Source organism: Trematomus bernacchii, unplaced genomic scaffold, assembly GCF_902827165.1.
Source record: "Trematomus bernacchii unplaced genomic scaffold, fTreBer1.1, whole genome shotgun sequence".
Lineage (NCBI taxonomy): Eukaryota > Metazoa > Chordata > Actinopteri > Perciformes > Nototheniidae > Trematomus > Trematomus bernacchii.
This window is the reverse complement of record NW_022988043.1, coordinates 23,840,014-23,865,980: the sequence shown is the minus strand read 5'-3', so window position 1 is coordinate 23,865,980 and position 25,967 is coordinate 23,840,014. Positions and strand designations below refer to the sequence as shown.

The 25,967-nt window shown below is 42.2% G+C and overlaps 1 protein-coding gene across 1 annotated transcript; it reads right to left on the bottom strand.

Annotated features, from left to right (window-relative positions):
* Positions 1-601: 601 nt before the first annotated feature.
* fam189a2 (family with sequence similarity 189 member A2) lies at positions 602-25,756 on the bottom strand. The gene is made up of 11 exons (XM_034117923.1): positions 25,170-25,756; positions 20,574-20,630; positions 17,869-17,979; positions 13,720-13,839; positions 12,182-12,289; positions 11,448-11,581; positions 11,184-11,319; positions 10,481-10,550; positions 4,586-5,287; positions 3,430-3,770; positions 602-2,256 (listed from the first exon to the last, which is right to left on the bottom strand). Exons 1-11 carry the CDS (start codon positions 25,446-25,448, stop codon positions 1,948-1,950), a joined length of 2,367 nt encoding a protein of 788 aa, XP_033973814.1. The 5' UTR covers positions 25,449-25,756; the 3' UTR covers positions 602-1,947.
* Positions 25,757-25,967: the final 211 nt, after the last annotated feature.

The following is a 25,967-nucleotide window of genomic DNA, read 5'->3' as shown; positions in this document are numbered from 1 at the left end:
GTAAATTGAAAGAGAAAAGTGGCACAATGTCTGCGGATGTGTAATCATTTGTTGATTGTAAATGTAGTTTATTGTAATAATTATCTCTCAGAGCGTTCTAAATTGACAGAGGAATCAGAGTTATACTTCCAGCATCCAGCACCATCATTTCACATGACTCACATAGTTGGTGATGAGGAAGAACTCCAGGCTGTTTTAAAAATGGCATCTGAGAAATATGGGTGCAGAGATGTAATGTACAAGAATACTTTTCAGTGGGGAAGAAATGAGCAGCAGCAGCGGAGATAGGCCGGGCACAATGCATGAAGAACTTCCTCCTCACTCGTACAAAGCTGTGCTCGAGGCCTTCTTCAGAAATGTTCCATGATTCAGGCTCCTTCTGGTTCTGTGGTCGTGGCGTCAACCATAGTCCCTGCAATAGCCGGAGACATAGCTAGAAGCAGCAGGGTCCTCCTCGGCACAGAGTCATGTAGCTCCTGTTGTAGTACCCTGCTGAAACCTGTATCAGAGGGATTGTGTTGTAAGCTAACGAAAAATGATTGCATGATAAACTGAATACGAGGCAACACAAAGTGATTCAGAAAGAAAAACAATTGCAACATGATCTCTTAGGGACTTTATAGAATCAGGACAGTGTTAATAAAGTTTAATATACAATGATCTCTATGTGCACATGTTCATAAAATGCATGACAACAGCTGAAATGTCCAGTCAGTAAAAGGCACATACAGGAATAACACAACACCCTGGCCCTCTGTATGCTTATAGAAGGTGTACTGTACTGAGGGTACTGACAAAGCAAGTTTAATTTATTGGCTGAAGTGCCGTTCCTCGGTCAGCTCAAACTGAAGGAGCATACTGAACGTGGCCTGACCTCCATCATAATCCCGCTGTGCACTGACCTAGCTTGACAGCTTGCCCTTGTGGTGTGCCAGAAACTTCACATTTACCATTCAGAAAAGGTGGGCAATGTCCTCAGAACTCCTCTCCCCACAGTTTGAACCACGAGTGAAGATGGGGAAACCCCTCCCACTCAAGAATCTGCTTCAAAGATGAACACAGCAGTGCAATCCAGTGACATGGAGAATGTGAGAAATAGTATGAGAGCTAAATTAATCAACCAACATTTGTATTTCCAATCTGCAATGTTCTAACTTTGCTTGCCAATAAATAACAGGGACAGAAACAGTCATTGTAAACACGCTTATCTTTGTCATCGTAAGCTTCACATGCGTTCCCACACTTCAATGTTTTTAACGTTTTGGAACGTAGTCAATGAATTGCACTGGAACTGCCACAGTGAAGTTAACTGGGACAGAGGGTCCCTTGGTCTATAGCCAGAGGGTCCCTGGTCTATAGCCTTTTATAATTATAGTACTGTATATAAATAAGTATTAAAATAGTTTTATAATTATTATTATTATTAGCAAGATCTTTGAGCTGTTATCACCACTTTGTTCTATTTTCTAATATATGTAAAAAAATTCAAAACGTACATGTTTTTGTTTGAATTCTGAAATATTAGTAAATATCAGTAGAATATCTGAAATATTTAGCCCATTGCATCTGACCATTAGAAAACAACATAATATACTGTATGGTGAACAACATAGCTGTATGAGTTGAGAGGAACAAATGCAAAATGATAACAATGATAAAACCTTAAAGCATACACACCATTGAATGCTAAAGTACAGTACAGCAAAGCTACTTAAAAAAAAGATTAAAATGCTCACACGCGCTCTCACACACACACACACACACACACACACACACACACACACACACACACACACACACACACACACACACACACACACACTTGCAGACACCCCTGCAGATCCTCCTCAGTGGTTATACTACAACAGTTTTCTCTCAAAGTTTAGCAACAGATTAAGCAGCATCTAGCTGTGTTGCCACATATTTGAATACATTTGGTGTTCCCCTTTAGAGAACCGTCTCTCTGCAGACTCCGATCAGACTGTGGGGGCGCTCAGGGTGCTCCAGGCGGGACCCTGCCCTGGACCCTGCCCTGGACCCTGCCCTGGACCCTGCCTTGGACCCCACTCTTCTGCTTCCTCGATGTTCTGCAGACTCGATCGCCTCACAGGTGAAGGAGCTGAGGTCGCCGCAGCTCTGCAGGTGCAGCAGACCGGCCCTTCTCCTGGGGGGGCGAGGGAACGTCTGAGAGTGGCTGCCTGCTGCCTGCTGGGAAGGTTTGGGCTGCCCGGGACCCATCTCTGAGTCTGTGAACACCTGAAGGCAAACAGAGAATATACAGAGATCTACAACAGCACAAACTACATCCTCCTAAAGCAGGGCTTCTCAAACTCCGGACCAAGGTCCGGATCCGGACCGAACTGCAAATTAATCCGGACTGAACCCTGTGTCCCATTCTAAAAAAAAAAAAAGATTATAAAAAAATTAATTAAAAAAAGAATTCTGATTCTGATAAATTAATGTACATCATCATGTACGCGCGTCTTGTGTTTGACGCGTTGTGAGAATGAACATGCATATATATTTACTTGTGTGCGCGAGCGTGACACGCAGAGCAGACCGCAAGTTAACCGCAAGTTTACCTTGACTTTCTAATGCTTCTAATGCCTTTTTTGCCGAGGTTCAAGACATTGACTACAGACAAACAGTGCCATTTCTCCCACTAGTTCAAGCCACCATACATACGTATGTATGTATTGAATGTGTATGTGTGTGTATACAGGGGCGCCGTTTACCGACAGGCAAGGCAGGCAAGGCAGGCAAGTGCTTGGACCAGAAGGGGGGCCCCCAAAGAAGGTAGATTAAGAAGGTCCACAGCAACGACAACATGAAACACCCTTTAATTTACTGCAACGACATGTCGGGAAACCCCCTCAAGGGGGCCCCATGCATAGAGTGCATGGGGGGGGGGGGGGGGGGGGGACTTTACTTTTACCGGACCAGTGACCTTGTATAAAGTTCACAACTGGACCTTTAATAAAAAAGTTTGAGTACCCCTGTCCTGAAGTATCCAACATTTAAATCAAGTCCTTTTTAAAACAGTTTGAACACACACTGAACATTAAAAAGAGGATTTTATTCAGGACATCCAGGTTATAGTCAGGACTAGGGTTTCTGTTATCTGGTAATAACTGTTTATTTATGGTAAAAAAAACTACTTAAAAGGGAATGTCGCTAATAAAATTGTAAAATAAAAATACAAGTAAAAACCTATAAAATCTATAAAAATAAATAAAGCAATATACACATAAATAAATAATGAAGATTCAAAGACCAATAAAGTGGGGTGTCGCTAATAAAAAGCAAATCTAAAAAGATGTCTCTTTAGCTGTCGTTTAAACATGTCCACTGAGTTGGCCTCTCTGATATTTCCAGGTAGGGTGTTCCACAGTTTGGGAGCGTGGTGGATAAAGCGGCTTCCCCTCCTACCTGTTCTATGTAGCTGGCGCAGCGTACCGCCTCCTCCATGTGCTCCTGGTCGGACTCCAGGACGGTCCGGATGCTGTCCACCAGCTCCTGCACCTCGGGGGTCAGGCCCTGGGCGGCCGGCTGCTCCAGGATCCTCCTGACCAACTGCTGTGTGTGTCGGTAGCTCTGGTAGTCCACCATGGAGGAGGGCCGTGGTCTCCGGGGCGCCCTGCTGTAGGTGTGGCCCCGCCGCAGTGTGACCTGGCCCTGGGTGCTGACAGCCAGCTTGGGCTGGGAGGTCTGTGTGGAGGAGTCTGTGGTGTCAGGAAACGCAGCGGGGGGGGCGTCGCTGCTGCTCAGCACTGCAGACATGAGGGGGGGAGAGGTCAGCTTCTCCAAATATACATGTACTGGTACCCAACTTAAGCAACTTATGGGATATAATAAGGGAATTCCTGGACCCATAATGTTCACTCTGGATATTTGACACCCAGTGAATATTGTGGTGAACAATATGTAGGCACTTGCAATTCAATATTTGGCCATTTCAGTTTGACCAAATACAGTAACCAATGTTGGGAAGTGTTGGGAGTAACGCGGAGTAATTAGTCTGGAACGCAGTAATATAACGCGTTACTGTTGGTTCAGCAGTAATTATGTAATGGCTGAGGAAACGGAGCAGATATGTCAGATAAATAGGCTCAGCAAACATCGTGGAGGACATGTTGCCAGTTTCATTATTCATCCATGGTTTCCACAGTGGAATCGCCATCTTTCAGAAACATATTGATACAGGTAACGCGGGGGGGCCGGCCCCCATCAGACAGGAACACTTGAAGCTACCTGGACCAGAGTTCTGATAACTGAGCTACAGAAAACATGATGTTCAGACAAAGAGCAGAAACAGAGCTCTGTGTTCAGTGCTGTCCTTATTAGATTAAGGGTTTGTGCTGATCTGGCATAAATAAGGTTTAACTTTATATTGTTATTTGTCATTTGATTTATGGTGCAGCTTTTAGATTATATACTGAATAAATGTTGGTGGACTTCTGTAAATCCTCCAGTAAAGATGTTGAATTAAATGTCTTACTGATGTCCTTAATAAATAAGTTAATCCTTCAACATTTGTATACCAACTTCCAAAGATGCGTAATTCCAAATGAGAAAAAAAGCCAACCTTTAGCAGCAATGTCTATCAACACCGGGTCACTGTTGGAGCGGCGCATCCTTTCTTTCCTCCGGTGGCTCAATGCTGGGGAGGGAGGCTGCTGCTGAGGAAGAGGAGGGTGGAGCTGGAGCTGAGGCTGGAGCTGGATCTGAGGCTGGAGCTGAGGCTGGAGCTGAGGCTGGAGCTGAGGCTGGAGCTGAGACTGGAGCTGAGACTGGAGCTGAGACTGGAGCTGAGGCTGGAGCTGAGGCTGGAGCTGAGACTGGAGCTGAGGCTGGAGCTGAGGCTGGAGCTGGAGCTGAGGCTGGAGCTGAGGCTGGAGCTGAGGCTGGAGCTGAGGCTGGAGCTGAGGCTGGAGCTGAGGCTGGAGCTGAGGCTGGAGCTGAGACTGGAGCTGAGGCTGGAGCTGAGGCTGGAGCTGGAGCTGAGGCTGGAGCTGGAGCTGAGGCTGGAGCTGGAGCTGAGGCTGGAGCTGGAGCTGAGGCTGGAGCTGAGGCTGGCGCTGAGGCTGGAGCTGAGGCTGGAACTGGAGCTGACACTGGAGCTGAGGCTGGAGCTGGAGCTGAGGCTGGAGCTGAGGCTGGAGCTGAGGCTGGAGCTGAGGCTGGAGCTGAGGCTGGAGCTGAGGCTGGAGCTGAGGCTGGAGCGGAGGCTTGGCACGCAGAGGGACGCCTGGTGATGCTGATACCACTCTGGGACTTCTGTCTGAGACTAAATAGAAACAGATCAACACACTTTGTATCAGAACATTTATTTACAATGAAACAAAAGACTTGGTGAATGGTCCTACTAACAAAATCAATCAATCAATGTTTATTTATATAGCCCAATATTACAAATGTTACATTTGTCTCAGTAGACTTCACAGTTTGTACAGAATATCAGTATGATAATACGACACCCTCTGTCCTTAGACCCTCACATTGTACAAGGAAAAACTTCCAAAGAAGGAAAGACCCCCCAGTTTAAAGGGGAAAATGGGAGAAACCTCAGGGAGAGCAACAGAGGAGGGATCCCTCTCCCAGGACGGACAGACGTGCAATAGATGCCGTGTGTAAATCGAAAAGATAATACATTTACAACATAGGTAGACCAAATGTTTGGAAATGCATGTGTCTATAATAAGAAGATGAATCCACGAGGATGTCAACAATCCTGTGGGAGCCATCAGGGAAGTAGTATGATGAGAGTCAGGCAGGACCACAGTGACAGGTTCAGCCACGACTCGAAATCCAGGACTAAGATCAGGACTCAGGACTCAGGATCAGCCACGACTCAGGCTCCCGGCGTAGATAGACACCAAAAAGAAATTTGGGGTACAGACAGAGAGAAGGAAGAAGTAAGGTGTCCCCCGACAGTCTAAGCCTATAGCAGCAAAACTAGGGGCTGAATCTAATCAGCCCTAACTATAAGCTTTATCAAAAAGGAAGGTCTTAAGCGCACTCTTAAAAACGGATAGGGTGTCTGCCGCCCGAACACAAACTGGAAGCTGATTCCACAAAAGTGGAGCTTGATAAGAAAAGGCTCTGGCTCCCATTGTACTTTTAAAAACTCTAGGAACAACCAACAACCCTGCATTCTTGGAACACAATGCCCTAATAGGACAGTAGGGTATAATGAGTTCTTTAAGGTAAGATGGCGCCTGCCCATTAAGGGCTTTGTAGGCGAGAAGAAGAATTTTAAATTCTATCCTGTGTTCTATAGGGAGCCAGTGTAAGGCAGCCAGAACAGGAGTAATGTGGTCCCTTTTCCGAACTCTGGTTAGTACACGTGCTGCAGCATTTTGAATCAGCTGAAGCAACTTAACTGACTTCTTGGTACACCCTGATAATAAAGAGTTACAATAATCCAGCCTAGAAGTAACAAATGCATGGACTAGTTTCTCTGCATCGTTTGAGGCAAGATATGCCTGATTTTTGCAATGTTACGTAGATGAAAAAAAGGCGGTCCTTGAGATTGATTTTATGTGGGCGTCAAAGGATAAATCCTGATCAAATATAACACCAAGATGCCTTACAGTCTCACTGGAGGCCAAATTAATGCCATCCATAGTTAATATATCTTTAGATAGTTTGTTTCGTAGAGTCTTTGGGCCGAGTACAATAACTTCAGTTTTGGCCGTGTTTGACATAAAAAAGTTTAAGGTCATCCACGTTTTTAAGTCCTTGAGGCAGTCTTGAATTGTATATAGATGATTGGTTTCATCAGGCTTGATTGATAAATATAGTTGAGTATCATCCGCATAGCAATGAAAATGTACAGAGTGATTCCTTATAATATTGCCTAACGGAAGCATATATAATGTGAACAAAATAGGTCCAAGCACTGAGCCCTGTGGCACTCCATGGCTAACTTTGGTTTGCATGGAAGATTCATCGTTGACACACACAAACTGAGAGCGTTCAGATAGATAGGACCTAAACCAGCCTAAAGCAGTTCCCTTTATGCCAACTAAGTGCTCTAGTCTTTGCAATAAGATGTCATGGTCGATAGTATCAAATGCAGCACTGATATCGAGCAAGACAAGAGTAGAGACAAGTCCTTTGTCTGAGGCTATTAGAAGGTCATTTGTGACTTTAACCAGAGCTGTCTCTGTGCTATGATGTGTTCTAAAGCCAGACTGAAAATCTTCAAATAAATCATTGTTTTTTAAGTAATCACACAACTGTTTTGCGACTGCTTTCTCAAGAATCTTTGAGAGGAACGGAAGATTAGAAATAGGTCTATAATTGGCTAAAACCTCTGGATCGAGGTTGTGCTTTTTAAGAAGAGGTTTTATCACTGCTACTTTTAATGATTGTGGAACATAGCCTGATAATAAAGACATATTCATAATATTTAATTAAGAAGTGTTAATTAATGGAAAAACTTCCTTTAACAGCTTAGTTGGAATCGGGTCTAAGATACACGTTGATGGTTTAGAAGAGAGAATCATTGAATTTAATTGTTCAAGGTTTATGGCTGAAAAGCATTCTAATTTACTATCTAGTGTAATATTAGAACTTATGTTTCCGGGAGCTGTTGATAACACTATACTGGTCAAAGGCAAGAGGTCATTAATTTTGTTTCTAAGAGTAACAATTTTATCATTAAAAAAAGCACATCAAATCATTACTACTGAGTGCTATGGGAATAGAAGGCTCAATAGAGCTGTGGCTCTTTGTCAGCCTGGCTACAGTGCTGAAAAGAAATCTTGCATTATTCTTATTCTCATCTATTAATGAAGAGTAGTAAGCTGCTCTCGCTTTACGCAGTGCTTTCTTATATTCATTGAGAGTAATATGCCATATTAAATGAGATTCTTCAAGTTTAGTGGAACGCCATATCCTTTCTAGTTGTCTCGACTTTTGCTTTATTTTGCGGGTTTCGGCATTATGCCATGGAGCTAATCTATGTTGTTTTATTTTCTTCTTTTTCAAAGGAGCAACAGAGTCTAATTGTGTTCGCAACGCATCTGTAGCACTATCAACAACATGATCAATTTGGGGTGGTCATTTTGTATACGTTTCCTCCCTTACATACAGACAAGCTATCGAGTTAAGTATTGGTGGAATCTCTTCCTTAAATTTGGCTATAGCACTAACAGATAGGTTTCTGCTGCAGGAGCTTTTGACTAATGGTTTGTAATCTATTAACAGTAAAGTTACCAAAACAAAATGGTCGGATAAAGCAGGATTATGCGGTTCGACTAATAGTTGCTCAATTTCAATACCATATGTCAGAACAAGGTCGAGAGTGTGATTATAACAGTGGGTTGGTTTATTTACACTCTGACGGAAACCAATAGAATCGAATACAGAGTTAAATGCAACAGTAAGGCTATTTTTATCGTCGTCAACATGAATATTAAGGTCACCTACGATAATTACTTTATCTGTTTTAAGTACCAAAGTTGATACTGAAACTCTGAATAAGGACCTGGTGCACGGTACACTGTAACAAATAAGATTGGCTGCAATGTTTTCCAGGTCGGATGCGTAAGACAAGGCTTTCAAAGGAGGTATAATTTAATTTTGGTTTAGTATTGATAAGTAAACTTGAGTCAAAGATGGCTGCAACTCCACCTCCTCGGCCTGTGCCTCGAGCAATATGAGTATTGATATGGCTGGGTGGAGTGGCCTCATTTATGCTGACATATTCTTCATGTCTCAACCAAGTTTCAGTGAGACAGCATATATCAATATTATAATCTGAGGATGAATGCCGTCTCTCTTAATCAGACCAGGTTTTCCCCAGAAGGCTGTCCAATTATTTACGAAGCCCACATCGTTTGCTGGGCACCACCTACAACCAGCGCTGAAATGATGACATGCGGCTATACATGTCGTCATTGATGAGATTGGGGAAAAATGAAGGCGTCCGACATTGTTTTTGCATATCTACACACCGACACCACATTAACTTTGGTGCATTCTGATTGCCGTAAACGAACATCATTACCACCGACGTGAATAACAATCCTACTGTATTTACGTTTATCCTTAGCCAGCAATTTAAGATGCGCCTCAACGTCGCCCGCTCTGGCCCCCGGAATGCATGTGACTGTGGAGGCTTTGGTCTCTAAATTCACGTACAAAAGTAAAACACATTCCAAAAAATGTGGTGTTGTGTTTAATACGTTTCTGTGCATGTAAATGGTTCCCTCCAGAGGGCGTTTCTCTCCCAAACAGCTTAATATGTCTTAAAGGTCTCCTATTATACTATTCGTAGGCATATATTATAGATATATCTCTATATATATATATATATATTAGATAAATACAAATATATAAAAAACATGTCTGAAGTGTTTTGCTCAAAATAACAAACAGATCACCCATTCTAGCCATGCCTCATACCCCTCTATTTCAGCCCTATTACAGCCCGTCCACACGGCAGCGTGCGTTGCTTCAACGGAGACGCTTCCCATTCACTTTGAATGGGGTGACGTCACGCTTTGCCGAACTGCATTGTGGTTCCGTCACGTCGCTTTGCCTCCGTTGCTCGCTTCGAAAGTTGAGAAAAGTTCAACTTTTCAAGTGTCGACGGAAGCGCCAGCCAATCAAATCATATGCCAGTACAAGCGCTAGCCAATCAAACCGCGTGCTTGTGTGTCCAGGGCGGGAGATTAATGTGATTGGTTGTTGGTCACACGCCAGACACGCCCACCGGCAAGCTTCAACGCACGCTGCTGTGTGGACGTTTTTTTTTAAAAGAGGGGGGGGAGCTTAGGCCTGCACATAATTCCACCCAGACACTCAACTAAACGCTGCCGTGATTAAATGCCATATCATGTTCAAAACTATTATTATTTCTGAAACAGTATGGAGCTCAAATGCTTCTTTTCTTGCGGGTTCACTACAAGGTGAGTTCCTTTTTTTATTTCCTGCTTTTGTATACATACTCTCTCCAGTACAGCGTTAGCTCTGAGTGTTAGCAATGCTTGCTAATGTAAAAAAAGACCATATTACGTCCAAAACACGTCGCGCATTGTTTCTGATAGCGACATTTCTGATAGGGCCGTGGGTGTAAAGCCAGCCCACATTTTAGCAATGTCGTCATGACGCAGCAAATCTGCATCAGCTCCGTTGAACCCCCGTTTTTTTTAGATTTGGGTATGGAGGAAAAGAGAGAGGGTTTTGTTTTCTGACCGTTTGTGAGTTCCCTTACACACCGGGGACACATATTTATGTATAAAAGACATCAAAAAGTGCATTTTGCATGATAGGAGACCTTTAATTGAGTTAGCCTGGCACAAGAAAACAGCTTGATAGTACGATACAGCAGGAGTTAATGTACATGACACTGGAGAACCACTGTCACAGCGTTTTTGTTCCCCCTGATCATCCTATCAAAGGGCAGTACAAAGATTGAGAGCAGTTATCAGCCAATCGACACTCGGCCTGATGTGTAAGTATGTCCTACCTGGATCACTGGCTTCTGAGGGAGAGGCCGTCGCGTATATAGTCAGCTCTGTCAGTGCAATCTCTGTCTCCTGGGGGAAACACACATCCACACACTGCTATAGTTATGACCACTAGTGACACATGTACCTTTATTCTTCACTGATGTAACTTTGGTCGGTTCTTGCAGTAACTCAGTTTATAAATTGAGAAAGACCTGGGATGCTGGTGGGATGAAGGAAAGGTTTGTTATATATTATTATATAGTTGTTATGATGTATTGGATGGATTATTGTTCTGTAATGAGATCTCATAGTTGGCACATGGAGGATAAAATTACATTTTATTCATGCATTTCTAATATTGTATCTTAGTGTGTACATCACAAGTAATTTGTTTTACCACACCTGTGTCACCTTCAATGTTTGAAGCCAATAACAAAAAGTTATGTTGAGAAGATACAAATCTCAGATGTTGCAGAGTTTGTAGCTTTGACAAAAATTCAAGATTGACTGTCATGGATTTTTTTATCTAAAAAAAGGTCCAGATCCCTCCAAGTTATTTAGTTTAGAGCTGGACCGATAAACCAGCCTGGCTGATATCCTCTTATTGCAGATATTTCAGTATGGATGTATGCGAAACAAATATTTGAGCCAATAAGTTATCATGTCAAACATCCAGTCTTCGTTTGCCTTTAGTGTAAAGGAGGTTCATTTGGAGTGTACCTGTCTGACTGCATTGGCAGAGCTTCCAGCAACAACCTCATATGGAGGTGGGGGGTCCAACGGACAGAAGACCTCCACCCCTTTGATTCGAGCACCGTAGATGTGAGGGAGAGGGATCACACTGTCCCCGAGGATCCTGAAACAAACACACAACAAACTAGTTATCATGTGACACATAGACACTAAAACTAGAGTAATAAAGATGTATGTGTGTGTGTGTGTGGGGGGGGGGGGGGGGGGGGGGGGGGGGGGGGGGGTAGTTACCTGCGGGCTAAGCGTGGTGTGTACGAGTAGAAAGTGGAGAAGTAGGAGGGGGGAGGGGCTGGGGCCACAAACTCATCTGGGTCAGGGACCTGAGCAGGCTCCTCCCTCTCTTCAGCTGTGGCCCTTTGCTCGTCCTATCACAGAGCAGTGACATCATACACCATGTTAAAGGTTATAGAGTGGTGCAGGAATGAGTCCTAAAATTCGAAAATGAGTTAGCATTTTAGCAAGTCCTGTTTGCTTTTCTCAAAGTCAATCTTTCTTTTTTGTTTTTTTGGTTAGAAGACTGAATATTTTAAAGTTGTATGCTGCAAGATGAAATGCATCAGTAAATACTCCACTGGAGAAGGTTTACTAACATCATCAACCCGAATATAGGCGGGGGGTACCTGAAGTCTATGATATAGTTCAGTTTTAAATCGTTTTATTTTTTACTTCTGGGAATTGCATTTATGCAACAACGATTTTACAGGATAACTGGTGTTATTACACAGAGGTTGTTAATACTCGATAACACACCACTGCAAAGCATAAGGAGGTTAAAAGACAGAGCATTTGATGTCAGATAGATCAACAGAAGAAGACAGACAGGAAGTAAACAATAAAGGGAACAGCAGAAGAAGACAGACAGGAAGTAAACACATTTGGATGTTTCCAAAGAGTAAACTACGGTGCCAGCCCAGTGTAGGTGAAGGCCACCATGAGCCTTGCTGCTGCCTGTAGTGAGATCGTACCATGCAGGGTGTCCTCGCCGTGAAGATCTGCAGGTATCTCAGCGCAGAGGCCATCAGGCACACAGCGGTGGTCAGAGCGTTCAGAGCACACAGTGCAAACAAGACTTTCTGAGAGAGAAAAACACACCATCAGATTAGACACAGAAAAAAAAGAAACCTGAGAAGAAGAGTGTAGTACAAAACGATGACTGATGAGCAGCATGTAGCGCTGCTGATTTACTTCACTAGATGCCGGTTCAGATCCCGCCTATGGTCCTTCACTCATGTCATCCCCTTTAATCTTCTCTTTTAAATCGATCTCAGGAAAGGTAGGAGGGTTTTTTTTACCAGGGGTTTCACTATTTCGACTTTCCTTGGACCTTACTTTCATCAGCTCATTTTAGTTAAAATAAGTAACCTACAGAAATGTGTGTATTTTTGTTAACCTTCACATAGCCTAACAACTGAGGAGAGTGCTGTACATCACTATAAAGCTTCGGATAGTTGATCAGGGTGTCCCATTTCATACATCTCTATTGTGTGCTATGATTTTACTTTTTAAAACTTACAGCATGAACAAATGAATTAAATGAAATTCAATTGCAAAAAAGCAGATAACACCTTACAGTCTCAGTCTGATACAAAACATTACATCAGCAAAGTAACAGTGAGTCTCCATCCACAATTGAATTGAATTTGGATTTTGGGGCATGTCCATAGCACAGGTACCGGAGTGTCATCAACATTACATTCCCAGCAGGCTGCACAATCTTTTAAACCACCTATAGGAGTGCACTTGAACAATAAACTGGACTGGACGGACAACAGTGATGCTCTCTTCAGGAAGAAACAACCAAGTTGTTCTTCCTGAGGAGGCTCAGATCCTTCAATGTTTGCACAAAGCTGCTGCAGATGTTCTACCAGTTTGTGGTAGCCAGTGTACACTCAATTGCTGTGGTGTGCAGGGGGGGTAACACCAACAAACAAAGACAATCTTTTGTGCCTGTAGCCATCAGGCTCCACAAATAACCTGCACTGAATATTATTATTAGTATTCACATACCACTTTCACCCATAAAGGTACCTGCACATTTCAATGTATATGTATTAACTCGCTCACATACTGTATGTGTATACATTTACATTCGCCGGATCAGAGTTTAACTCATGTTATTTTTGTCCTTTTTTCTTACTGTTAGTATATGTTTATTCTTTATTTTTATTATTGAATTGTTATTCTTATTATCCCTGTGTATATTCCCATGTGTACTATCTGTGTTTCTTTCTTATTCTGTTGCTGCTATGACACCTGAATTTCCCTACGGGGAACAGCAAAGGTCCATCTTATCTTATCTTACATAAGGCAGGTGGGGTTCGGTCATTATCAAAAAGACTTCTGGCCAGATAAATGAGAAAACACTGTAAGAATATTTAGCTGGCAGTGTAACCGGCTGCAGAAGCACTACGACAGCACAACCTCTGTGCATATACTGTAAGTGTAAATGTATTAAATATATGTTCCTACTCAGGGTGTGTTCACTCATTAGCTCACAGGCTACCTTGAGCAGGATCCTCATGGTGCTGCAGGAGTGGGCCGGGTGGAGCTCCAGAAGCTTCTCCTCAGGACAATTGGAGCTGGGGGAGAGGGAGCAGCAGTAACACACATCTCCGGCCTCACTCTGAAACACACAAACACACACAGGGTGGAGCTTAATAGGATTTCAAACATTTCTTAATTCATGACATCATCAGGAGCAGACACCAATTACACATTGAACACAGAACCACAGTCACTGGAATTTGTTTATGGAACAGCATTGGAAAAAGTATGCAGGGCAAAACATAGACAAACAGTAAATAACAATCATGATACTTGTAGTAAATAAAGAGATCAAATGAAAGTCAAGTTGAATGTCCTACTGTAGCTTGTTAAAATAAAGCATAACATACATTTTTACAGGTGGATAGGCAGTCATCCACTAAAGTACTTTTTACATTTCTGTTTGTGTCCAAGTTATACAAAGAAGATAAACTAGGGAACTTAAGAGGAGCTGCTAGTGTGTTTTTGAACTTAGACAGAGCCAGGCTAACAACTGTATGTCCTGACTGCACTCTATGAAAGGTGAACATATTTTCAGAAATGTCAAACATAATGAAGTATGTTCGTGTAACACAGTGGCTTCAGAAAATGAGCGTGCTCAAAGGAAAAAGGTCAGTATACTTTCCTCTAAGATCAGAAATATGTTTTACTTTTCTCTGTATCCAGGTCAAACAAAGAAGAAACATGTAAATCAGTGATCTTTAGAGGAGCTGCTCGTGTATTTCTGAACTTTAGACAGAGCTAAGCTAGCTGACCTGACAATAATATTTATCTGATCCAGATGGAAAAAGCAGATGCAATACTGAATTCTGATGTAATAATGACTCTTTAAACCTCTACTTGTGATTACACATTAATAATGATATGCTCCCAAAGATATTTCTGCAAAAGCAAATAGTCAGAGAGAAATCGATTACTGAAGAAAGTCTCTGTTTACATCTGACGCCAAATTAAGCTACATTGGGAGAACTGCTGCACTTGATCTGAAAATAGGTCCACACACACACACACACACACACACACACACACACACACACACACACACACACACACACACACACACACACACACACACACACACACACACACACACACACACACACACACACACACACACACACACACACACACACACACACACACACACACACACACACACACACACACACACACACACACACACACACACACACACACACACACACCAGTATTTATAGTGCAGAGTGCAAAAGAGTGTGTTACCCCATATATCTTATCCCTCTACATCCTCACAGACAGGACATGTTAAAAACAGAGCGACAGGAAAGAGACAGAGGAGAAGAAACCTGGCAGTGGGAGGAAGGAACGACGACACAACAGCGGGCAAGGTCAAAAGGTCACACAAGCTCCGTCCTGAGAAGAGTCATCTCATTTCCTGCAGCCAACCTGCAACATCCTTTTCTTGCTCGGAGACGAGAGTGAAGAACACCAGCCCAATGCTTAATACACACATACCAACACTGTGTTGAAAAAGGGATATTATTACAACATAACCATAAGGGTAAATACCAACAAATATATTTGTGAAACAAATTCCATATACATAATTATATGATTCGTTTTTTATCAGACAAATACAGTATGTTTAATTGATATTTATTTTCAATTTTGAAGTAGGTTATCCATTCTTTTAATTTCTGAAGCCACCTGAGGTCAGGTGTCTGATACACATTTCCCAAACATCCTACACGAAGCTGTTATTTAGTATAGCCCCGAAAAAAGTATTTACTATACAATAAACTCTTGTTGAAATAAAATAAATCTAATTATAATGTCATCTGCTAAGGCAATTTAATGAATGAATTAAATAAATATCTAATACCATTAGATATTATTCTTTGACCAAACTCTCTAAGTGGCTCCAACACAGTTTATATACAAAATTACCCTTTTTGGGTAACTGCAGTTTGGCTTTTGTGGAAACCAAACAGCAGCAAACTAATGTAAATTAATGTGGAGGCAGCTAAGCAAAAGAAAGTGAGTTTGCATTACAATCTATTTGCTTAATTTATCTTTCCAATAATGGGATTTTATTTATGTTAAAGTATATATTTAGTGCATTTATCTTTTCACCAATACCATCTTCCTTGTGGCTGTTGTAAATCCCAATGTTCCTCAGAGGTGGACAGCTTTCTTAACAAAATTGCATGACTTAAGTATTTCCAGAGAAACACTGTTAACATGTCTCTGCATATTATTGCACAATCCAAAAGCTTTAGAACATCTGGTCTTTATCTGAACTGGATATGTCCCAAAGCTCAGATAAAACCTGCTGGAATGGAATAAACATGACCTGAAATCAACTGTGAGTATGAAACAAGGACTCCCACTGTCAGTACTCTGTGCAGCATTGGCAATGTATTACAATATTACATGATTGAATATACTCCTCCCTTTTTCCCTGACGGTCTGTATATCTCTCTAATGGCGCATTTCCACTACACGGTCGGCCTCGGCCACACTCGGTACGGCTCGGTACGGCTTGGCCGCGTTGGGCCTTAACAGGGCCGACTCACTTCATGCTGCGCTTCCATTACAGTTTAGGAACTGGGGTAGTTACTATAGTAACGCAGTGTAGGCGGAGCCGTGACGTCATCTTCAATGAGAAATCCAGAAACACAACACAGCCGTTAGCTGTGAGCACTCAGAGCTCACAGCTCCTTATATATGTTCAGAAACTCGACAAAAGTTAAACAAGTACACACCACAGACTGCCTGTGTCATGGTGAATACAGTCGCTGCTGTATTTATGTCTGTATAGGCCGTTGTTGTGAGTGTGGACGGTCGGAGCATATACTGCGTTAGCTTAGCCAATCTCCATTTAGAAACACGCATTTTAAAAGGTTTTTCGCCTGCCGTCTGTCTGCAGACTTGACAAAGCATTAATTCATGGTTTTTACTAACCGGTATCAGTATGTTGTTACTTCGGCATCATTTTGAAACGTGTATTACAATTAAATCACGGTCAAATATGTCCATCTTGTTGTAGTTCTAGCCCTCTTGCCAGCGCTCCTCTCTCTAGTTTAGCATACTCAGCCCGACTCAGTCCTGTTTGTTGGCCCCGATAGAACCACAATTTTCTAGGGCCAGAAAAGAGGGGAAAAAGTGGCCCCGCGCCGTGCCGCGCCGGAACGAGGCCTAGTGGAAGCACAACCAAAAAAGGGGACGGCACGACACGGCACGCTTAAAGCGAGCTACGCGCTGCAATGGAAATGCGCCATAAGAGGCTCTGAAAAGTCGCTAAATCCAGTGAGAAAGTTAGCAGCACTGAGTGTGTGTTTGGCAGTGACATATACTGTATATTGTCAATAAAATAGTGAGCTGTTTGTATATTGGAAAGGCACAGAATCTTCTTATCTCAACCATTGGCTGAAAATCGTGCCATTCTAGTCACCTGTCAATCATCAATTCACCTCTAGTTATAAAGTGGTGCAGGGATGAGTCTAGAAACACGCAAATGTGTTAAGATTTTACTTTGTCTTGTTCTGTCGTCTCAATCAACGTTTTCTTGAACGTGTGTTTGGTTAGAATCGTAAAATAAAGTCTGTGGTGTACACAAGCTAAAGAGATTTTTACATTTTCTTTCAACAATATCAAATACGTCAGTAAATACCCCATTGGTTTCTATGTGTCATAAAAATGGCGGTAGCTAACAAGTGTGTAAATGAGAGTACTAAATGTCATCACGCCCAACATTAGCCGCATTTAGCTTAGCAGTGGTGATGCGCAGCTTCGCAAAAGTGATGTAGTTAGCACAAGGCCTAACGTTAACTTTTTACGTCTAGCGGTTGCATTTACGCTTCACCTATTATAAAAGTAGTGATAATATGTGATTATCCTGCTGAACTAAACGTGTAAGTATCATTAACAGGTGGGGGCTACAGATATTATTTTCAGCAGTATTCTGAGGGAGCCCTTGTAATGCTAACTTCCGGATCGGACAACAAAAAAACATCATCAGTGCACCACAATATATCCTGCTCCAGTTAACTAGTTCAACTGGTCATATATCAAACTAGTAAGCAGTATTTCATTGCATTCACTGCAGAGAGCAGCAGAGACAGCTCACCAGTTGGCAGCTGGTCATACTGGACACCAGCTGGGCTCCCTGGCAGCACAGGATGAATCCAGCCAGGTTAAGGAGCACACACACCACAGACAGCAGGACAAACACATTGACCTGGAGATGGAGGGATGGGGGCAGGGGGTGGATGAAAAAGGAAGGGAGAATGGATTATTGTGGTGCAGTGGACATACTGTATTCTGTAAAACAAGACAGAATTAACATGATGTGAACACATGTTGGGAGATAAACAGTTGCTGTAATGGACCATGTACAAACAGGGAGGTGACATGACATTATCTTACTAAACAGTCCAATTAAAATCATCAATAGGATAACACTTTATTGTCAGATCAAGTCTGACGTTTTTCTTGCACCACAGCAGCTCCATTTGCAACATCAAACAAGGACAAATATTAAGACACGATACTCCTATCCTTATGCTCTTTCACAAGAAAGAGCAATGTTCAAATGTATAGTAAATATATTTTAGTAATGGTAGGAGGTAGGGATGGGTACTGATACTGAAACCCGGTATTAAACGGATCCCCGGGGCTACATTTTTAAAGACTGTGGTATCGATATATTCCGACTTTACCGGTTTTGTTATCAGTACTGGAGAAAAAAAGAAAATATATGTCATATTTATTATTGCTACACAAACGTTATATTGCACATTTTATCTCACCATCTCTGTTTGTCATTTGTAATAAGATTACAGAATGTGTCTGTGATGCACTTGCACTCATTCAAATCCCTACGCTACTGCTCCTTGCCATACAATTAGACAGAGATCTGACAGAGACAATGGTAGAGAGAATTAAACGTTATAAATGGTGGTTAACCTTCACAAGGATCAATGTGGATGATGCTTGTTATCAGAACTGCGATAAGTTGTTTGCTTGCAAGGGTGGAAAAATCTTTTGAACATCTGGCAAAGGTGCACCACATTCAGACAGAGAAATGCACAGTTTTCGACTGTCTATCGTGTAGCTCTGTTTCCCCGTCTAGAATTACGTGAGAAAAGTAAAGTACCAGATCGATAAGCAGTATCGGTAAGAAGAGGAGCACCGTTAAAATCCTAACGATACCATCCCAGTAGGAGGTAAAGAATACGTCCACATTAATCCAGTTACATTTGTAAAGGCCTGTAGTCCTTTCTGTAGCACCCTACAACCAGACTACAACCTTTGTTAAAAAAGAAAAAGAAAAAAGAAATCACACCATAACCATTTCATATATTGTTTTATGAGAAATGCAAAAACATCCATCCCTCTTATATCATAAATGATATCCCAAATGAGATGAGAAAACTCTAAAACGGTATTAGGACAACTGTAGGTTGACAAAATGTTATTTAGCTGTTGTTGTTGTTGTTGTCGTGTGTTGTTTGCGGCCCGGATTTCCTTCACACTAATGACTTTTTGATTTTGGGAGTATAACTTGGCGAGTTGACCTCCAGTGTTCAAACGCACGAGAACAGGAGGACGTCTCTATCAGTTTAGATTCAACACACCCTTCTGCATGACGAAAGATTCGAGGTATTTCCACGTGACTGCGTCATGGATGAACTAAGAGAGCGTTGCCGCCCCATAAACACAACTCTCAAGTAATATCAAGTAAAAAAAAACAATATGAGGCGCCCAATTTGATCAACTTCATGTTTATGAGACCACAAATAATTAGCTAACTACCCCTACCCCACAGTGCAGGCCTCCCTTGAAAAAGAGATCTATGATCTCAAGGATAAATAAAGGTTTGAAATGAAATGAAAGTCCCTCTCCCTCACTTCCTGTCACTGAGAATGTCTATTTTCTGCCACTTCATATTGGATTATAACATTAAAGTAATGAACGACACTATCAGAAGCAGCTTTAATGGCCAAGTAAATGTTCACCCACATGAAATAAGGGCAGGCCAAACAAATAATGGTATTTTATGTAGCTACGTCGATGCGGGAGTACTCAGTGGGTTGGGTACTGAAAAACCATAGAGGCCACAACGTTCCTGTTGACATCACTACTACTAGATATTTCAGAACTTTTAAAGATGGACTTGTTGAAGAACACTCCCATTACATCATGGTGCTGCTCTGCTGTCTCACATCTTACTTTGTTTTAAGCATCATACACAAACATCAATAACTGTTGGTGAGCTCTCCCAGTCTCTAAACATGTATTTACATCCACGATCTAATGGAAATTCTAGAAGACACAATCAATCAATCAACAACTTTATTAATCCCGCAAGGGGCAATTGGTTACACACAACTCATTTCATAAGAATCCCTAAGAACTTGAAAAATGTTCAAAAAGCAAAATGGAAATTCCTTTTACAACACACTGACTGAGTCAGCCACTCTAGTGTTAAACCTGTTGCTACCATGGTAACCGCCAGCATCACTAAACTGACCATAACAGAAACCTCGAGGAGAAAGAGGTGATCGAGGTGGAGGCATCTTTTTGCCACAGAATGCTGTTCCATATTCTTCCATATCTGTCTTTTCTTAATCTACCCCCCCCCCCCCCCCCCCCCGCCTCCCGAAGGAGCACCGATGAGGGGAGAGGGAGCCTGGAAACCTGCTGACCGTGGCCCTGCATGGAACATGGTTGGACATCCCTAAGTGACTGGACTTAAATGTAACAGCAACACAAACATTGTAACAAATGCAATCACTTCTTTGTATAAAGAACAAAGAGCAAATATCTTACCAGCAGCAGCATGGGTCTTCTCCATGTTGTGAGGCCTACGATGCCGGACAGAATGACCTGGAAACACACAGTGGAAAATGTGTTAAAAAGGGAAAACCAATATATTTATTTATCCTTAAAGAGTACCCTAAGACTATCATGTTCAATGTGTTGGAGCGTTAGCCAATACTGTATAGCCTGTCAAATGAGTGGAGGATCTCCTGGCAAGGTGTCTCAACTTAACTTATAGTATATGGGCTGCGTTTCACTTCTCTTATTTTTCATTTCCTCGCTCCTCGGTCTCGGTCTCACCGGAAGTTGATTTGTCTGCGCCATCTTGAGTAGCGTCCCAATGGCCTTATTTTTGCCGGAGGACCGAGGAGCGAGGAGCGAGGAGCGATAATGGAGGAGCTATAATCGAGGAACCACCAGACCATCCTTCGATGAAATCCTCAGGCACTCGCCCCGCCCCCTTACTGTGTATCGCTCACTGATTGGACGATGCAGCGCATGCACTGATCTGATGCTTCTTGACATGAGAGCAGAGTTTCCCAGCGGAGTGAAGAAAACACATGAAACTCTCGGGACTCACTCCTCAGTTCATACTGTGTTTTGTTTCAATTAATGCATAATTCAGTTACAAATATGTGATATATCTGAACAACAAAGTGGACAAAAATCATTTTATTCATTTATTGGAAACATTTTCATGATCGCTTTTTTCGTTTTACATTTTCATTTATTGTCATTTCCATTCAGTCAGTCATTAAGTGCTATTTAAAATGTTGCTACATATCCACACAAACAAACAAAGTGTGCAATCCAATGAATGTTAATCTAACTGGGTTTTGATAGATAACATATCTCTTTTTCTTCTCTCAATTATTTTATTTCTATTGTGCACTCTAATCAATATTAATCAAACTATTGTTCGTTTATACATTTTAAGAATGGCGTTTATCTTTTTTGAGAATGAGTTCTTATTTGATTTAATTTATTTGGGTCTAGAACAGATGATACAAATGTTTGTGTCAGTAAATGTGCAGAGGCGGGGGTGTTTGTGAAAATAACGGGGACAGAGCTGCTGTCAGACGAACAGCTGTGCGGCGTCATCACAAACGGACGTCGCTTCACGTGGCGCTCCGGAGGAAAGGACGTCCCATTGCTCTTAAAACTCATTTCCCTGCTTCTCGTGGTTTCCTTGCGTCTCTCCATGCTTCCCTGGTGGGAGGGACTAGTCGCAGGGAAACGACGCAAGTGAGGGATGCAAGGAATCCATTTAACCGAAGTGAAACGCAGCCATGGAATAGTCAAAATGTATGGAACTTCCCTGAAGCAATTCAGAGTGCCTGTTATTTCTATAATGATTCGGAGATTCTACTTATGATTAAATGCACCTTAATTGCTTGCTTTATTAAGAATAATTAAATAATTAAACAGGCATATGGCAATAATGTTATAACATTATACATAACTAATTATTATTACTACTGGCAAATGTAATCTGACCTCCGCCCTTTGTTGCATTTCCCCTGTCCAGTCCCTTTTCAAATGTTCTATCCAATAAAAAAGGTAAGATGTAAAAATGAAATTAAAAAAACAAGGTTTATTATGTAGCACAGTGTCACAGCATATCTGATATGATTTGTTTGAGTGTGTGTTTGTTTGACAGATATGCTACACCATATATATAGTACCATAAATTGGGAAGTTGTGCCATTTGCATTTAAACAAGTCAAGCCATAAGTCCGGGCAAAGCCAGTTGTATTTCAGAAGCAACAAAGTCTCAAAATGCTGACACCTACACTGAAAAAACTGAACCGTTGACTTCAATTTTCACATAACTGTATTAGGTAAGTTTAAAGCAATTATATTAGGTTGAACCTAATATTTTGTATTTTTAACTTAATATTATTGCTTTCAACTAACATAATACAGTTATGTGACATCTGTTGACATAATACATTTAATTAAAGTCAACGGTTCAGTTTTTTCAGTGTGTGCTCATGGTCAGATACTTTCAGCTGAAATCGATTCTGTTGACACTTTATTGAATAGCACAACTTTGTTTTACTTCTATATGTGTTTATTTCTTACCAGAAATGTGACATTTCCACAACACTATGTGGCTATAGCTTAACTGTAATAATACATCATGATTTAGTAGTTGATCTATATCCTATCCTATGTATAACTGTTACTGAAGCTGTAAAATAAATGTAGTGGGGTAAAAGTATAGAGTAGCAAAACATTGAAATACACTATTATGTTTAAATACAGAAGTTGAATAAATAAATTATGTGACCTACAATTAGTTTTATCCAAAGAACATACTTAACTTAATTAACTTCTAATAAGCATGTTACTAGCAATTAATACAAAAATCAAGTCTGTAGCCTACCACCTAATCATTATATCCTATTAAACTCTTTTCTGATATCCTTTAGAAGTACACAGAAAATGATGCAGTGACATTCCACATGTAACTTTCTAAGTGATCATGCTGGACCACAACTTAACTGCAGCGTTAAGGAGGTATTAATTAATTCATAATAAGCAGAGGTTGAATAAGTATCCAGAGGCTTTACTTGAGTAAAAGTACCAATACATTATTGTCAAAATATTTCATTAAAACAAAAATTCCTGCATTCAAAATCTTACTTAAAGGTGGGGTAGGTAAGTTTGAGAAACCGGCTCGAGATACACTTTTTGTTATATTCCATGGAATGCTCTTAACATCCCGATAGCAATGAATATCTTAAGTGCTTTGACAAAAAATCCATACAAAAATATCATCTGTGGAAGCCGTAGTGCTGTAAAAAGCACGACCAATCATTTTAGCCGGCCCGGCTAAAATAACTGGATGGCCTACCTGCCTGTCAGCCTTCCATCTGTGCACAAACTTATCTCGTGCCCTCATTGGTCATGTGCGCGTTCGTGTGTGTTGGAGGAGGGGCTCTGTAAGGAAGTGGCAGATTTTTTCCGGTTGTGTATTTTCAAATTCTAGCGCACTCAAGCTGGTTTCTCCAAAAGTACCTACCCCACCTTTAAGTAAAAGTACTATCAGCAAAATGTACTTAAGTTTAACAAGAAAAAGTTATCATTGTGCAGAACAATTGCCTTTGTGTGTGTTTTATATGATTATATTTATATATGTGACATTTCTAGATGATATTTTTGCATCAAGTAGAAATGTAATGTTGTTGACAAACAAAGTTCTGATTTACTTGAAAAAAAAATCAATTCAGTACTCTTAAAGAGTCCACTAGTTTTAGTGATGCATTTTGTTTAAAGTAGCTAAAGCTGTTAAATAAATGTAGTGGAGAAAAATTACATTATTTCCCTTTGAAATGCATCGGAGTAGAAGTACAAAGTTGTATAAAACGGAAATACTCAAGTAAAGTACAAGTACCTCAACATTTTACTTCAAGGTCCCATGTCATGGCCATTTCTACTGATCATAATTCCATTGTTGAGGTCTACTAAAATACATTTATATTGTGCAATTTTCCAAACTCACATTGGTTTCTCATACAGCATCTCTGTATAGTATGTGTATTCACTCTGTCCTAAACGGCTTGTTGGAGCTCCTGCCCCCCCCCCTCCCTATGAGCCCACTGTGCTCTGATTGGTCAGCTCGCCCACTATGTTCTGATGAGTCCAACACCGTTACAGCGGAACATCAGTGATTATGTTTTACAATGGCGTTAGCAACACCAGTAATGACAAACAGGTGAGAATGCTGCGTGGGGTCTGGGTGCCGTGTTGGCGGGACGTTGCGCGGCTCGCTGCTGTGAGGAGCAGACAGTGTGAGCTGGGTTCATTTCCTGCTTGCTGCGTGGGGTCTGCGAGACAGCGAGACATCGCGAATGGACGCGGGAAGGGGGGGTGCTGAGGGGGCTGCAGCACCCCCATCTGCGAGGCTCCACTTGCACCCGCCCCCCCCGCACCCCCAAACGCGGCGCACCTACAGTGTGACCCCTTGATTCCACCGGGTCCGTCTGCGCCACGGTTTTTGTCCCTCCTCCAGCGTCATAACCCACCGGGCTCACAGTTTCGCCGCTGAGAGAGTGTGTGTGTGTGAGGAGCTCCACGGATTGGTCCATTTGGGTATTGTCACGTCACTGTACCCAGGAAGAAAAAGAGAAATCTCCAACGAGGCGTTCTGGGGCAGCATAGACAGGTCTTTCCTGTGTTAGAGTTGTACTCGCTACAGGGTGTACTTTGAGGGTTTTGACTCTGCAGACCGTTTACATGCATAAAAACCTTCATAACACACAAGGGGACGGGTAATAACCGGAAAAGCATGACATGGGACCTTTAAGTACAGCACTAGAGTAAATGTACTTAGTTACTGGTAATAAGAGACCTATATATTTTTCTTTTGCCACCCTACACTCAGTGAAATAATAGCCCCTCTCCAGTGGCTCTGACAGGGACACATGTGGAGGCGTCTGACAGATCCATCCTGCTGAGTGACACTTCCTTTTTGGAATATTAAATTGTTCTTACACAGTACCGGATGTACTATACATAGGCTATGTCAGGGGTGTTTGATGACCTGCAATAAAGTTACAGGCACAATTGTCATGAAGTGCCATGCACACTAAAACTTACCGAGGAGCCTGCCCAGAAGGGACATGAGTTCCGGATGGGGGGTGAGTTGCTGAGGGACAGAGCTCCGAAGCACAGCGCCACCATGGAGCCGCCGAGCAGCAGCTGCAGCAAGCCCAGCGAGAGCAGCGGCCGCCCGGGCAGCAGCAGCCGAGAGCCCCCATCGGCAGTCCGGGAAGAGGCGGACAAGCCACGGGGTCGGTTTCGGTAAGGCGGCTCAGAGAGCTGCGAAGCCCCGATAACCGGACAGCAAGACCCCGGCAACACCACCGGGAGCGACATGAGAAGCCTCGAGTGAATCGCAGAAGGTCTCGGAGCTCTAGTCCTCCACAGAAGCGATGTTTCTCGGGCTAAAGGGTGGATACTCGCTGAGCTCAGTGGAGCTGCCCGCCGCGCCTGCCATGATGGTGTCCAGTTTTAAATAACATGCGCATGGAGCCGCAGCTTGGATTGACTTTCACATATTTTGGCAGCGGGTTGAGAAAAGTGAGGACGGGGGAGGGGCATAGCAGCCATGTGTAACATGTAAACAGGCAGGGTGTCTTCTTTAAACCTTCAGATTATACCACCTCGAAATAAAAACGACACTTGAAGCCTTACATTGCACCACAGACTATGTATTCAATACAGTACATTGTTCACCAAGCAAGGAGGGGTTCTGTATCAGGGCCGTGCGCAAACTTGGGCAGAGCACGGCTTGAATAGAAAAAGGGCACCCCCCCCAACCTCCCCCACCACACCCTAAACTCTACACATTCCTCTCATTTTATTTGACATACCAACATCAGAATTATGTTATTA